Consider the following 17470-nt stretch of genomic DNA (forward strand, 5'->3'; position numbering starts at 1 on the left):
GATGGCATCACTGACTCGATGGACGTGAGTCTGAGTGAACTCCGGGAGTTGGTGATGGACAGGAAGGCCTGGCGTGTTGCGATTCATGGGGTCGCAGAGTCGGACACGACTGAGCGACTGAACCGAACCGACTTATTTGTTTAGTAACTTTTGTAAACTGTTTTTGTAAAGGCTGTATTTTGTTATTTTTGATCACTGGAGTTTCTGTTCTGCTAACTTAGCTATTAGCTGCGATTTGATGGAAATATCCTGAAATGTTTGGAGCAAAACGCACACTCACATAAACCAAACTTTTCCTATCCATTTTAGATTAGCTGTGAGTTGGGGCTCTCAAAATGGTTAACCAGTCCATGTACAATTTTTATTTAGTCCACACATCTTGCTTATGCAGGGCGTAAAGATCAGAGAGTTTATTCATAAAGTCTTATCAGGGTTTCAGCCTTGAATCTGCATGTGGCACTCTGAATTATCCATTGCAAATGGGAGTTTTTGTAATTGATTAATCCCCTCACATTCAAGTCACTTTCCCCAGCCTCTTAACTTCTTAGGCTTTTCTTTCTTGCCACTTGCTTTCCGTTTCTTGTCACTTGCCCTAGGTGGCTGTGGTTAGCATATCCCTTTAAATGTTTTTGACAACGCTGCCCAGGAGGTTGCTCCAGCCCTCAGAAAGTTCCAAGTAGAGCTAAACAGTGCACTTCCTGAACTGATCCACTGGGTCATTGTCAGACGGATCTAAAAACATAACCACAATTCTTTGAGAACAGGAATTGTTCTTTGCCCCTTCTGGTGTAAGAAAACGCACCAGGAATGCAGATTACTATCATCACAGTTACTGCTGCTTGGCTGGAAAATGGGAAGGTAAGCAGGTAAGTTAAAACTCTACATTGCTTTCTTGGCAAAATTGAGCAGCTTCTTTCTTCATTTTCTACTTCCCTGCTTTTTGTAAGTTTTTGATTAAATTTCAGAGTTCCAGAGAATTGATTCTGACACCTTAATCTTTGTTTCAAGGGAGGGACAGATCCTTGGAGATACCTACTCTGTCACTTTCAGTTTCAAGTTATTTTTATATACTGATTTTTGGTTTTAATTCAGCAATCTAGCTAAAGTTTCTAAATATTCTAATATTTTATCTGTAGAGTTTTAAATAGTTCATGCCATATATATAAAGAATTTCAAATATTACTTTATCTCAGTGTTCATACTTGAAAATTATTTAAAAATGTAACATCAAATGAGCTCTCAGGAACCTCCCACTTAACAAAGTAACCAAAACATTATTAATAGCTTCCTTCTAACTATGTTCTCCTTGATTTTACCCCTACTATCAATATTCCAGATATAATTGTCTTATTTCTTTGGAAATTTTCCAGAGACATGCATTTCTATAAATATTATGTTGTTGGTAATAGTCTGTTTATGAGGTTTATAAAAATAGCATCATGTTGTTTGTAGTCATCACAGCAAGGTTTAAAAAATATTCATTGTGTTTCTAAGATTTATTCATATTGTTGTTTGCAGCTGAAGTTCATACCTTTCCACTCCTCTATGATACTCCATTATATAGGGAGAAAAGCCTTAATTTATCATTACATTCTGCTGTTAATAGACATAAGCTATTTCCATTTCTTTTTGAAATTACAGATATTGCTGAAGAAAACATTTATTAAGGTTTTCCATCTTGGAGTAAAAATATTGGTAATTGGCATGTCAAGCTTGGTTAGTGCTAACACATTTTTCAAAGCAGTAAATTATTTTCACTCACAATATGTGCATATTTATTTCCATTTCTCTACATTGTAATGCTTCTCGACCTCAGACTTAAAATTTTTGTTTAGTGATAGTTCATTGTGGTCCAAGTTCGTAGTTCTTTGATCACTAATGAGGTTTATGGTAACTGCATATAGGCCATTTTTGGACCATATTTTATTCTTTTTTTATTTCTGTGAAATTCTTCTTCATGTCTTTATTCTCCCATTTTATTCTAGATAGCATAATTTGTCTTAATTTATCATTCTTATTCCAGATAGTAATGCTTTGTTCATTATATATGTGTTATTTATATGTGTGTTAACAAATATATTTGCTTCTGAGGCTTTTATTTCTTTAGAATGCCTTTAAATTAACAGTTTTAAATTTTAATGTAGTCAAATTTATAAATCCTTTCTTTATAATTCAGGGATTTTTGTACTAATTTTCTTATTTTGTACTTGATGTCATAAAACTATTTTAACAATTTTTCTTATAAAATTCTTGAACTTTACCCTCTCTATTTCCACTTAGATTTTTTTTGTGTGTGTCTCTACAGGCTTCAACAGTTCATGAACTGTGAACTTCCAGATGTTCAAGTTGGATTTAGAAAAGGCAGAGGAACCAGAGATCAAATTGCCAACATCCATTGGATCATCGAAAAAGCAAGTGAGTTCCAGAAAAATATCTACTTCTGCTTTATTGACTACGCCAAAGCCCTTGACTGTGTGGATCACAAGAAACTCTGGAAAATTCTTAAAGAGATTGGAATACCAGACCACCTTACCTGCCTCCTGAGAAACCAGTATGTAGGTCAAGAAGCAACAGTTAGAACTGGACATGGAACAACAGATTGGTTCCAAATTGGGAAAGGAGTATGTCAAGGCTGTATATTGTCACCCTACTTGTTTAACTTATATTCAGAGTACATCATGAGAAATGTTGGGCTGGATGAAACAGAAGCTGGAATCAAGATTGCTGGGAGAAATATCAATAATCTCAGATACGCAGATGACACCATCCCTGTGGCAGAAAGTGAAGAACTAAAGAGCCTCTTGTTGAAAGTGAAAGAGGAGAGTGAAAAAGTTGGCTTAAGACTCAACATTCAAAAATCTAAGATCATGGCATTTGGTCCCATCATTTCATGGCACATAGATGGGGAAACAGTGTCAGACTTTATTTTGTTGGGCTCAAAATCACTGCAGATGGTGACTGCAGCCATGAAATTAAAAGACGATTGCTCCTTGGAAGAAAAGCTGTGATAAACCTAGAGAGAATATTAAAAAGCAGACACATTACTTTGCCAACAAAGTTCCGTCTAGTCAAAGCTATGGTTTTTCCAGTGGTCATGTATGGATGTGAGAGTTGGACTATAAAGAAAGCTGAGCATCAAAGAATTGATGCTTTTGAACTGTGGTGTTGGAGAAAACCCTTGGACTGCAAGGAGATCCAACCAGTCAATCCTGAAGGAAATCAGTCCTGAATATTCATCAGAAGGACTGATGCTGAAGCTGAAACTCCAATACTTTGGCCACCTGATGCAATGAACCGACTCATTGGAAAAGACCCTGAGGCTGGGAAAGATTGAAGGCAGGAGGATAATGGAGGATGAGTTGGTTGGATGGTATCACCAACTTGATGGATATGAGTTTGAGTAAGCAAAGCCTGGTGTGCTGCAAACCATGGGGTCGTAAAGAGTTGGACATGACTGAGCTACTGCACTGAACTGAACTGTACAGAATATGGATCCACCTGTTTTTCGCTTTTCTGGAAATACACTTACTGCTGCTGCTGCTGCTGCTAAGTCGCTTCAGTCGTGTCCGACTCTGTGCGACCCCACAGACGGCAGCCCACCAGGCTCCCCTGTCCCTGGGATTCTCCAGGCAAGAACACTGGAGTGGGTTGCCATTTCCTCCTCCAATGCATGAAAGTGAAAAGTGAAAAGTGAAAGTGAAGTCGCTCGGTGGTATCCAACTCTTAGCGACCCCATGGACTGCAGCCTACCAGGCTCCTCCGTCCATGGGATTTTCCAGGCAAGAGTACTGGAGTGGGGTGCCATTGCCTTCTCCGATACACTTACTAGCACTTATTAAATGGTGTATTTTTGCCCAATAATATATGATGCCATTTCCTTTATACATCAAAATTCCATATATGCCTTGGCATATTTGAGGGCTCCCTTTTAATCTAATTGTCCATTTACTTCTATCTCTATATGTCTTATAAGTCATTATGTTACAAATATTTACATTTCAAATCTTAAGGAATTAAACCAATACCTGAGAAGGCACCTATCAAGAAAATATCAAGTCTTGTTTTAAAAGTAAATTTTACTAAATATTGAGTAAAGAGATGTTTTACATAAGCTAGTCTGCTGAATAAAAAAACTAGAAAATACTCCACAGTTCACTATCTGTTACTAGTATAAACTCTATATACAGTGCAAACATGCACAGTATGAAAAAACAAAATAGCAGGTCAATCTTTCTCATAAACATGGATTAAAAAACTCATAGGACTATTCATCTACTTCAGTGATGAATAACCTTGCATTTTAAAAACTTATGGAAAAAAAAATAAAAGCTTATGGAAAACTCAATTTGAAATGATTAAAAACTGTCAAGTATTATAAGCTGGTACTTAAGATGCTTGTAAATATTATTTATGTTTTTAATTTTGTAAAATAAAGATTAAAAAACTCATATGAAATATTAACAAATGGAATAGATAGATACACAGACAATTGTGTTTATTTAAGGAATGCAAAGTGTTTAATATTTTTAAAATATCTTAATATAGTTGTATGGCTTCCCTCAAAGCTTAGTCGGTTAAGAATCTGCCTGTGATGCAGAAGACCCAGGTTTGATTCCTAGGTTGGGAAGATCCCCTGGAGAAGGAAATGGCAACCCACTCCAGTATTCTTGCCTGGAGAATCCCATGGACAGGAGTCTGGCGAGCTACAGTTCATGGGGTCACAAGAGTTGGACATGACTTAGCCACTAAATCACCACCACCACCACCACCACATCAATACACTAATGGCCAAAGCCACATGGTGATCTCATATAGTCAAAAAACATATTTAAAATAAAATGCCTCATGCATAGCACTCTAACCTAAAAAAGGAACATAACAAATATTCAAGCATCATGGTCAACAGTGAAATTACTGAGGTGTAGAGCCAAGAAGTTGCAGAGCCAGGATTCAACTCAGGCCATATGACTACAGGCCATCCTCTTACTATACTGCTTTTATATAAACATAATAGTAAATTAGTGAGAGATCAACAACACCAATTACAACGACGGCTTCCTTGGTGGCTCAGTGGTAAAGAATCTGATTGCTAAAGCAAGAAACACAGGTTCAGTCCCTGGATCAGGAAGATCCCCTGCAGAAGGAAATGGCAACTCACTCCATTATTCTTACCTGGGTAACACCATGGAGAGAGGAGTATGGAGGGCTACAGTCTATGGGATCATAAAAGAGTCAGACAGGACTTAGTGACTTAACGAACAACAATAATGAGATCATCATGTTTATGGTCATAAAGAAAACCTTAATAAATAGCTCCAGTATAGTTAAATGCCAAATACTGTGACCATATGCAATAAGACTAAGTAAAGCAAAAGCAAATTATAAACAGAATATCTGAAATTAACAAGTAGAAAACTTAAACCTTAAACCAAAATATTAAATTACATATAAATAACTTAATTATATATATATATATATCTTGATATATATCTATATCAACCCACTACAGTATTCTTACCTGGAGAATCCTATGGACATAGGACCCCAAGCTACAGTCCATGAGGTCGCAAAGAGTTGGACAGAACTGAAGTGACTTAGGACTCGTATGCTCCAAACAAGCCTCCATTCTACTCTTTAAATATATAAGATCCTTCCCTGATTTGAGGCTTTTCTCTTGGTCTTCCATCTATGTGAAATATTATTCCTCTCATTCTTCACTGGTTAGATCAATCTCATTCTTTTAGTCATCTAATCACACTCTGCAGTAATGACCTCCGTAAGTATTCTATCTGAAGTGATGTAAGTTACTAATTACCTCATTTATTTCTCTTACTGTCTTACTTCAAACTGTAACTATTGTGTCTATTTACTTACTTTCAAAATTTTTTCCCACTTGCCACAACTCACATTATAAACTCCATGAAACCAGGGACCTTGTCTATCTTCTTCTATAGACAAGTGTAGGAAGTACAGCAGTCATAGAGTAAGAGTTTAAGAAAGAGAATACAGAAGGGATCAGGAAAAGTGATAATAAGTGAAATTATAGATATTTTCCTGCCACTAAATGAAGACAAGAGCCTTTGGGTTGAAATTGCTATCAAATGATAAACAGAATATAGAGGAGAAAAATCTAAGTCTAGACAGCTCATGGAAAAATTTCACAACACTAAGGATAACAATTTTTGGAAGACAGAATTTTTTAGAGTAATAAAGAGGCTATCTGCAAAGAAATAAAAATCAGATTAACATGACTCCTCTTAACCAGTATAGTTTAACATCAGAAAATAAACTTAATACCCCATAGTAAAAGAATAAATGACAAAATCCCCACATGATCTCAAAGGCACAGAAAAAGAATTTAATCTCATTCATTACCAAAATTGTCAATGATCTTGGAATAGAATGGAACTTCCTCAAACCAATAAAGAGGAACCATAAAAACACTCATAGCTAAAAATCATATTTAAGGGAGAATAACTGAATACCTTCCTCTTAAGCCTGGGAACAAGCAAAGGTGTTTACTGCCATGGCTACTATTCAGTACAGTACTGGAAATTCTAGTCAGTGAAATGAAATAAAAATGTTTAAGAAAAAAAGACTGTTCTATACATCAGTGTCTCTTTTGCTGTCTCGTTTACAGGGTTATGCAAAAAAGCAAAATGGCTGTCTGGGGAGGCCTTACAAATAGCTGTGAAAAGAAGAGAAGCAAAAAGCAAAGGAGAAAAGGAAAGATATAAGCATCTGAATGCAGAGTTCCAAAGAATAGCAAGAAGAGATAAGAAAGCCTTCTTCAGCGATCAATGCAAAGAAATAGAGGAAAACAACAGAATGGGAAAGACTAGGGATCTCTTCAAGAAAATTAGAGATACCAAGGGAACATTTCATGCAAAGATGGGCTCGATAAAGGACAGAAATGGTATGGACCTAACAGAAGCAGAAGATATCAAGAAGAGGTGGCAAGAATACACAGAACTGTACAAAAAAGATCTTCACGACCCAGATAATCACAATGGTGTGATCACTCACCTAGAGCCAGACATCCTGAAATGTGAAGTCAAGTGGGCCTTAGAAAGCATCACTACGAACAAAGCTAGTGGAGGTGATGGAATTCCAGTTGAGCTATTCCAAATCCTGAAAGATGATGCTGTGAAAGTGCTGCACTCAATATGCCAGCAAATTTGGAAAACACAGCAGTGGCCACAGGACTGGAAAAGGTCAGTTTTCATTCCAATCTCAAAGAAAGGCAATGCCAAAGAATGCGCAAACAACCGCACAATTGCACTCATCTCACACGCTAGTAAAGTAATGCTCAAAATTCTCCAAGCCAGGCTTCAGCAATATGTGAACCGTGAACTTCCTAATGTTCAAGCTGGTTTTAGAAAAGGCAGAAGAACCAGAGATCAAATTGCCATCTGCTGGATCATAGAAAAAGCAAGAGAGTTCCAGAAAAACATCTATTTCTGCTTTATTGACTATGCCAAAGCCTTTGACTGTGTGGATCACAATCAACTGTGGAAAATTCTGAAAGAGATGGAAATACCAGACTACCTGATCTGCCTCTTGAGAAATTTGTATGCAGGTCAGGAAGCAACAGTTAGAACTGGACATGGAACAGCAGACTGGTTCCAAATAGGAAAAGGAGTAACGTTAAGGCTGTATATTGTCACCCTGCTTATTTAACTTCTATGCAGAATACATCATGAGAAATGCTGGACTGGAAGAAACACAAACTGGAATCAAGATTGCCGGGAGAAATATCAATAACCTCAGATATGCAGATGACACCACCCTTATGGCAGAAAGTGAAGAGGAACTCAAAAGCCTCTTGATGAAAGTGAGGTGGAGAGTGAAAAAGTTGGCTTAAAGCTCAACATTCAGAAAACAAAGATCATGGCATCTGGTCCCATCACTTCATGGGAAATAGATGGGGAAACAGTGGAAACAGTGTCAGACTTTATTTTTTGGGGCTCCAAAATCACTGCAGATGGTGACTGCAGCCATGAAATTAAAAGACGCTTATTCCTTGGAAGGAAAGTTAAGACCAACCTAGACAGCGTATTCAAAAGCAGAGACATTACTTTGCCAACAAAGGTCCGTCTAGTCAAGGCTATGGTTTTTCCTGTGGTCATGTATGGATGTGAGAGTTGGACTGTGAAGAAGGCTGAGTGAGGAAGAATTGATGCTTTTGAACTGTGGTGTTGGAGAAGACTCTTGAGGGTCCCTTGGACTGCAAGGAGATCCAACCAGTCCATTCTGAAGGAGGTCAGCTGTGGGATTTCTTTGGAAGGAACGATGCTAAAGCTGAAACTCCAGTATTTTGGCCACCTCATGAGAAGAGTTGACTCATTGGAAAAGACTCTGATGCTGGGAGGGATTGGGGGCAGGAGAAGAAGGGGACAACAGAGGATGAGATGGCTGGATGGCATCACTGACTCAATGGACGTGAGTCTGGGTGAACTCCAGGAGTTGGTGATGGACAGGGAGGCCTGGTGTGCTGCAGTTCATGGGGTGGCAAAGAGTCGGATATGACTGAGTGACTGAACTGAACTGATACAGGGTTATTGTTACCATCTTTCTAAATTCTATATATATGTGTTAGTATACTGTATTGGTGTTTTTCTTTCTGGCTTACTTCGCTCTGTATAATAGGCTCCAGTTTCATCCACCTCATTAGAACTGATTCAAATGTTTTCCTTTTATTGGCTGAGTAATACTCCATTGTGTATATGTACCACAGCTTTCTTATCCATTCATCTGCTGACGGACATCCAGGTTGCTTCCATGTCCTGGCTATTATAAACAGTGCTGCGATGAATATTGGGGTACACGTGTCTCTTTCAATTCTGGTTTCCTCAGTGTGTATGCCCAACAGTGGGATTGCTGGGTCATAAGGCAGTTCTATTCCCAGTTTTTTAAGGAATCTCCACACTGTTCTCCATAGTGGCTGTACTAGTTTGCATTCCCACCAACAGTGTAAGAGGGTTCCCTTTTCTCCACACCCTCTCCAGCATGTATCGCTTGTAGACTTTTGGATTGCAGCCATTCTGACTGGCGTAAAATGGTACCTCATAGTGGTTTTGATCTGCATTTCTCTGATAATGAGTGATGTTGAGCATCTTTTCATGTGTTTGTTAGCCATCTGAAATGTGTATAATATCATATATGAAACGAGTCACCAGTCCAGGTTTGATGCATGATACTGGATGCTTGGGGCTGGTGCACTGGGACGACCCAGAGGGATGGTACGGGGAGGGAGGAGGGATGAGGGTTCAGGATGGGGAACACGTGTATACCTGTGGCGGATTCATGTTGATATATGGCAAAATCAATACAATATTTTAAAGTTAAAAAATAAAATTAAATTAAAAAATATGTTTAAGAAAAAAAAAAAAATCTTGATTTTGAAAAGAAGAGAATTCACAAACAACATAATATTGCAAATAGAAAATCTTAAGAAATCCACATAAAAACTATTGGAATGAATAAATGAGTTAAGTTCATAGGATAGAAGATCAAAAAATCATATAAGTTCATGGTATATAATATACAAAAAGTCACTGGATTTCTATACCTTAGCAATGAACAGAAGAAAATTAACATATCTCATTTTCAATAGTAGCAAAAACATCTTAGAAATAAATTTAGCAGAAAAATGCAAGATCTGTAAACTGAAAGCTATACAACATTGCTGAGGGAAATGAAAGATCTAAATAAACAGACAGTGATTCCTTTTCATGGATTGTACGGCTCAATATTTTTAAGATGACTCATTTTCCCAGATTGATTAGTAGTATCAATGCAATATCTACTCAAATTCCAGGAGTCTTTTTTCCCCCAGTAAATGACATGCCAATACCAAAAATTTGTAGAGAAACCCATAGGATCCACAAGAGCCAAAACAGTGTTAAAAAGGTCAAGGATGGGGACTTCCCTGGTGGTCTAGTGGTTGAGTCCACCTTCCAAAGCAAGGGACATGGGTTTGATCATGGTTGGGGAACTAAGATCCCACCTGCCATGGAGCAACTAAACCTATGTGCCTCAACTAGAGAGAAGCCTGTGCTCCACAACAAAGACCCTGCACGCTGCAACAGAAGATCCCACATGCCACAACTAAGACTCAATGCAGACAAAATAAATGGTTAAATTTAAAAAAGACCAAGGATGGAGGACTATATTTCTCAATTTAAAACTTACTAAAATGCAAAAGTAACCAGAATAGTGTGGTACTGGTATAGGATAGAAATACCAATCAAGGGAACAGAATTTATACTCCAGAAATAACTCAGGTGAATTCATTTTTAGTAAAAGTGTTAATTTGATGGGGAAATGATATCCTTTTTTGACAAACTGTCCTGGGAAAAATCACGTTGTAACCTGAATATAGACATAGTCATGTAGAAGGCATGGAGAAAATCTTCTTGACCCTGGTTTAGGCAGACTTTTAAAATATGATATAAAAAAACACCATTGATAGAAGAAAATGTTGATAAACTGGATTCCATCAACATTTAAAACTTTCAAGCTTCAAAAGACACCATTAACAACTTATGTTGAAACAAATATCCATCAACTAATGAACAGATAAATAAATGTGGTATATCAATGCAATGGAATACTATTCAGCAACAATAAAGAATACTGAGATATGCTATAACCTGGATAAACCTCAAAAACAGTATCGTAAATGAAAGAACAAAGACACAAAATAATTCTAATGATATAAATTAATATATAATGATATAAATATATGAAATATTCAGAAATACCAGATATTTTCCGGCAGTAGGTTTATTAGTGGATGTTGGGTTGGACATGGAAATGAGGCTTGACTGTAAATAGGCATGAGGGATCTTTTTCAGATGATGGAAATATTCTAATATTAGACTGTGGTAATGATTGCACAACTTTATGAACTTTTTAAAAGGAATGAATATGCAAAATCTGATGACTGGTAAGTAAATAATAGCTCAATAGATCTGTTTTTAAAAAGCAGAGAGACAAATTTACAGTGCAAATAGGATACAAACTAAAATGTGACATAATTTTTGTTATTCAGAAATTGTAAGAAAATATAATCAATTTGTCTTTGTTGTTGTTGTTCAGTAGCTAAGTCAAGTCTGATTCTTTGAGACTCCCTGGACTAGAGCATGCCAGGCTTCTGTCTTTCACTATCTCCTGGAGTTTGCTCAAACTCATGTTCATTGAGTCAATGATGTCATCCAACCATCTTATCCTCTATTGTCCCTTTCTCCTCCTGCCCTCAATCTTTCCCGGCATCAGGGTCTTTTCTAATGAGTTGGCCCCTCGCATTAGATGACAAAGCGTTGGAGTGTTGAGCTTCAGCATCAGTCCTTCTGATGAATATTCAGGGTTGATTTCCTTTAGGAGTGACTGGTTTGATCTCCTTGCAGTCCAAGAGACTGTCAAGAGTATTCTCTAGTGCCACAATTCGAAAACATCAGTTCTTTGGCCCTCAGCCTTCTTTATGGTCCAACTCTCACATCTATATATGATTACTGGAAAAACCATAGTTTTGGCCCTACAGACCTTTGTTGGCAAAGTGATGTCTCTACTTTTTAATACACTGTCTAGGTTTGCCATAGCTTTCCTTCCAAGGAGCATGCATCTTTTAATTTCATGACTGCAGTCACTGTCCACAGTGATTTTAATAATTATATTTAACCTTGCACTGATTTAGTCAAATACCATTACATTTCCCTTTTTGTGGCTGCGTATAAGTTATTTGGTTCCAGAACAAACTGCACACACACACACAGTAAACAAACTTACAAACAGGAAATATGCTAATTACTTCTCAATTTTTAGAGTAAATGGTAAATGGACTCATTATTTGTCAGTTCTTAGAATAAATCTGAAATATGAAATCAGCCCCAAATATGGAAAATTTAATATAATTTTTTTCATTTTTTAAAATAAAAATTTTATAATTTTTATTATAAAAATATAATATAATTATTTTTTCCTGATTTTGATCTGGCTGTGCATTTACCTTTATCTTGATACTTAAAACCTAGAGTCCCAAGGAACTATTTAATTTTCAGTTTAAGTAAAGCACTCAGTTTCCTCATTATAAAATTGGGTTAAGAGTAGTTAACTTGTAGGGTACTGAGAAGATTCAAGATAATATATGTAAAGCTACTTTCACATCATGGGTGAGTAGTAACTCATTCTAAGTTACATCTGGCAATGGCTTCATGAAATTTATTGTGGATTTTATTTTGAGGCTTCATTTCTCACCTCCCCCCCCCCACACACAGTGAAAATAACTTTGGTACAGAAAAGCACTCAAATCAGCAAGTCTTACTGTCTCTGTTGAAAGAAGGACAGGTTTCTCTTTAATCTTCCACAATCCAGGCTTGAATGTGGAAATCTAGAAAGATTTTTAAGGACTTGGGGGAACTGCATATACTCACATGAATCACTGCAGTCCACATAGATGTTTTGAAATTGCTTGGCACAAAGTTTTTTTACCTCATAGTCATCAAAGAATTTGCTGATACTCATTGCAAAGTTGTAACTAGGAAGCACCATCAATATATTATTCATTAAGGTTTTTGTGAAATCAGGAATGTCATTATCTATGATTAAAAAGATGATAGATTAGCTTTCAGTTAGAAAGCAGTGACCCTCCCATAACAACAAACTTTCCCAAGATGATCAGAGGATTACCAGTCTAGCAGATCATCTTTGAGAAAACACTAGTTTCTAAGTCATGAAGCTTCTTCATCTTCATAGTTTGTAGTATGGATTTGTCAGTTACAGATTTTAAAAGTAGACTTTTGCTAACAGTATTTCCCTAGGGTCTGTCTTCCACCGTCTTAATGGGTGGGTCTGCTATTAAAATCCCTGCCTTGGCTTGGCCTTAGACTTGCTCTTTGTTCCCTGTGCGGCCTGAAAAATGGAAAATCATGGAATTGTGAATATTACTTTGTTGTTGGCCTCTGTGTCCTGAAATTTCTTGAGAGATCAATGATGCGTTAAAAAGTTTGAATAATTTTTTGTCCAATATACATTGTTATTTTAACTAGGAGGGCAATTTGCCTTCCAGAATCCTCCATCCTTCTGGACGTGGCAGTCTCCACTGAATTTCTCATTGCCAAGTTCAATAGCCTCTTTGTCACATTTCTTTTATTTTTCACTTTGAACCAATACTCTACCCTTCTCCACTGTACTTTCTGCCCTGGGAGGATTATCTGTGTGGAATAAATCAAAGGACTTCTTTGCTCTCTGGCTCTTAGTTGGCCTAAGCAAGGCCCATAGCAGGCCCTGACTGGACAGAGGAAAGTTTCACTAGTATGTTCACTTTGTGAAAATTATCAAGCTGTACATTTATGGTCTCTGCACTTTTCTGAATGCAAGTTATATTTCAATAAAAAGTAAATATGAGAAATACATTCTTGAAGAGCTCTGTGCTTACAGTCCTCTGTAGGGTGAATATAATGATACAGTATGTTGCAATAGAATGTGGTTCCCTGACACCTTTGGGAATAATGAAATTCTACAAAGTAGAAGTCGGGTGGCAGAACTTAACTATTAGAAGCAAGGTAGGAACCATTACCACAATAAGTAACAGGGACAGTCCATAAAATCATACTCCAGGAGAAGAGTCTTCATTATTAGAAACTGGAATTTGTAAAACCCATATTAGCAGGGAGGGCTGAGTTGATTAATATAGTTCAAAATTCATGTTTATAGAGAAATTCAACAAAGGGATATTCTAGAAGCAAACAAAACAAATCTTATTGGTGATAGTCACCATGAGCAACAGCATGTCTTTAAATTTCATAATCCAAAAAGGGAGAACCTACTCCTGATACTCTTTTGAAATCAGAGAAACTGGTTTAATGATGACTACATTTGTTGCCTATTTAATTGTTTCCTTCTGAAAAACACTCATTAGGAGGTTCAAGATTATGTGCTTCATTAAATTAGGAGGAGTTATACCATAGCTCCTTCCACTCTCCAGTCTCACCACCTTGCTCCAAAGTGCTATTAAGATGTTAAAACTGAAGGATCAAGTCTCAAGAGCATGGTGCGTGCGTGGTGATCTTTCAAAGGACATAAAATTTGGCACAGGTGTGCTGTAATCTTTTAATCTTCTTTTATTTTTGTCATGAGGCTAGAATGATACTGAATCCATCGCCTTCAGAGGGCTTAGTGTCTGTCTCGTACTTTTGCCCACTTTCTCTTTCCCTTCCCCTCTCTCTCAACCTCTGTTTCTCACATATATGTTCAATAAGTATTTGCTGACTCCAAAGAGCACAAGTTTTCAGATTCCTGGAAAGTAAGTGTTTAGCAATTAATATTTTTATCCTCCAGCTCTTTCATCATCATTTATTTAATGCATTTCCTGGAGAAAGGAAAAATTGTGTGAAGTCCTTACCATAGAATTTCATTATGATGTGAGTGACGATACTGAAAACAGTTGAAAAGTAGTTAAAGAGGGTGAGCTTGATGTAGGCAGTAGTACTACTAGAAAACAGGAGGCTTCCAAGATACATGAGAGGAACAACAGACCAACCGTACAGCATAAAGATCATCATTGTGTCCAGAAAATGGAAATCTGCAACAAAGGCATCCAGTCCGCAGTATATGAACACTCCCTGAGACAGAGTGCAGAGGTAAAGAGCAAGGTGAAGGACACTGTATAACAAGCTGCCAAGCCAGAAAACTTAGAAAACAGCAAGCACTGCCTTCATTAGTGCATAGATTCATTACTTAAATAATTTTACCCATTAAAAATAAGCCTGAGGTGAGCTATCTCTTTTTCAATAGAGGACTTTCATGGACAGAATGACTATATTTCCCTTTTTTTTTTTTTTTTTTCCTTTTGGAAGAGCACCACTTTGTAGCACTCTCATGATTAAAATTAAATTAACTGTGTCTACAGTAAGCCCAACTCTGAATTTTCCCGGAAAAAAAGTGATCTAGTACATGGATGATTTCTCTAAAGATTTTCTCGGGATGAAAACATGTGCACGTATGCACTCTCATCCTACCACATCGCTCTGCTTGACGCCTCCCCCCTCCCAAATTGTATGTAACTATTTTATATTGTTAAGTTAATCATGTTCCCATTATGGCTTGCAGTTGTAATTATCTTTTATTTTTTGTCTGGCTATTGATTGTAGAAACTGATAAACCTCTTTTACTATTGTGATTATGTAACTATTACTCACTTAATACCATTGTATGAATGGTCAACAGAAAAATAATAGAACTCTGTATCACCAAAACTAAGATCTACTAGAAAAACCTGTAATTACTTTTTAAAATCCAGATGCAAATCAGAATTATCTTTAAATTTTTTGAAAAATACAAAAGCTCAGGTATTGCTTTTTTTCTCCAGAGCTCCAGATATGTTTCTAATGAGCAGTCATATTTAAAACCAACTGGACTATATGATGATCTTTTACTTTTATCTAGTTTGTTTTACTTTCTCTATTTCATATTCAGTGCTTCCATTTCATTTAGTTTATGTACTCCAGTTTCTCCATCTATCTCTTTTTTTTTGATGTTCTTTCTCAGCCTTTATCAAGTGTAGTAGAAAAGCTGTTGTATACATATATAAAAACATGTATAGCATATTACATTACAATCATAATATATAAATATATTTAAAAAAGATTTTCTCTATGGCTGCTGTAGTATTATCAATCTTTTTGCATCACACCTCACATTTAGACTGTGTCCTTTACATCTATCTCGGGAACTCAAGGACATCCTCTTTCAATCAGTTCTTGTTCCATTTGAGAATCAGACAGGGAAGCATAAATTTAAAGTGGGCAGATTAGGAAGATGGGAACCTCTAGAATTATTAAAGAAGATAATTTTCTAATAACCTATATGGTAATCGTTGATAACTATAATTTCTCTAAAGATAGCAAGTTTGGCCCTTTTAAGCAATTACAAAATTATTTAGCAGGGCCACTAGTAAACAGAAAGAATTGACTAGGAATAGCCACATTACAACACTGTGATACTTTTGGAAGTACTTTATACTTAATAATGTTTAAAGAAAATATATGAAAAGGATCAGCAATCTTGGGTGAAAACCAGCTTTAACTATAGTTGGTTTTCCCCTAATCCAAGTAAGAGAAGTAAAAAGAGTATAGTCAGCAGGAAACCACAGGTAACCTACAAGCAGCTTCATTCCAAGGTTTATAATGCTTGCTGCTGCTGCTGCTAAGTTGCTTCAGTCGTGTCCGACTCTATGCGACCTCATAGACCACAGCCCACCAGGCTCCCCGTCCCTGGGATTCTCCAGGCAAGAACACTGGAGTGGGCTGCCATTTCCTTCTCCAGTGCATGAAAGTGAAAAGTGAAAGTGAAGTCGCTCAGTCGTGCCTGACTCTTAGCGACCCCGCGGACTGCAGCCTACCAGGCTCCTCTGTCCATGGGATTTTCAAGGCAAGAGTACTGGAGTGGAGGGACGTCTTAAATTAGAACTATTCCAAAGAAAATTTAAATTTCTACTTGGAAACATGAAGACACACCCTACTTTTAGATAGAATCTGACCCAACATAGTAAGAAAGTAAATTCTCCCCAAATTATGTAAAAATAGCAACAGGATTTTAAAAAATTAGATAAGCTGATTTTACAGATTACATGTAAACAAACAACATATCAAGATAGCCGGGAAATTCTGCAGAAGAAGATTAATGAGGAAAGTGAGGAAGGTCAATCCATAAAAATAATTAAATATATTATAAAACTACCATAATTAAAACAGATTTGTAGTGGCATATTATAGACACATTAATGGAATATCATAAAGAATACAAAGTGAGAGTGAAAGTGAAAGTCGCTCAGTCCTGTGTCTGACTCTTTGCGACCTGATGGATTATACAGCCCATGGAATTCTCCAGGCCAGAATACTGGAGAGGGTAGCCTTTCCCTTTTCCAGGGGGTCTTCCCAACCTAGGGATTGAACCCAGAACTCCTGCATTGCAGGTGGATTCTTTACCAGCTGAGCCACAAGGGAAGCCCTAAGATACTTAATATTGTTTAATTATAGGACCTTGCCACCTCTTGTTGGGTCCAAGGACAAATCCAGCTGGTGGCATTTTACAGAACCAGAGCAAAGTGAGGGAGTGTCTCATTTAAAACAACAAAGGGATAGCCAATTTAGATAAATAAGCAAAGCTGAGAACCCATGGAGAACTTCATCTGAGAACCATGAAAGGGAATTTTGGGAGGGGGAGAGCAAGACAGAAAGAGAAGAGGAGAGAGAAAGACACACACACACACACACACACAGAGAACAAGCACTACCAGGCAAAAGGATACAGGAGATACAAAGTGAAGTATGATGCTAAGACAGAGAGAACTGCAAATATGAGAGTAGAAATAAGTTTAAAGTACATTATTCAGGATGACTTTGAATATATAAATTACAGTACATTGAGCTAAGGCTATCCAGGGTTCTGAAATTGTACTAGCTGGGTG

At 37.0% G+C, this 17470-nt stretch overlaps 1 protein-coding gene across 1 annotated transcript in view; it reads right to left on the reverse strand.

Moving 5' to 3' along the window:
• The window catches only part of LOC102266332 (phospholipid-transporting ATPase ABCA3-like), a 199851-nt gene that overhangs the window by 25250 nt on the left and 157131 nt on the right, over window positions 1-17470 (reverse strand). Inside the window, exons 21-22 of the mRNA XM_070362574.1 lie at window positions 14405-14624; window positions 12435-12599 (exon numbers count right to left, since the gene is read on the reverse strand). Coding sequence (XP_070218675.1) covers window positions 12435-12599; window positions 14405-14624 — 385 coding nt within the window. The remainder of the gene's footprint in view (window positions 1-12434; window positions 12600-14404; window positions 14625-17470) is intronic.

This window comes from Bos mutus, chromosome 25, assembly GCF_027580195.1.
Source record: "Bos mutus isolate GX-2022 chromosome 25, NWIPB_WYAK_1.1, whole genome shotgun sequence".
Lineage (NCBI taxonomy): Eukaryota > Metazoa > Chordata > Mammalia > Artiodactyla > Bovidae > Bos > Bos mutus.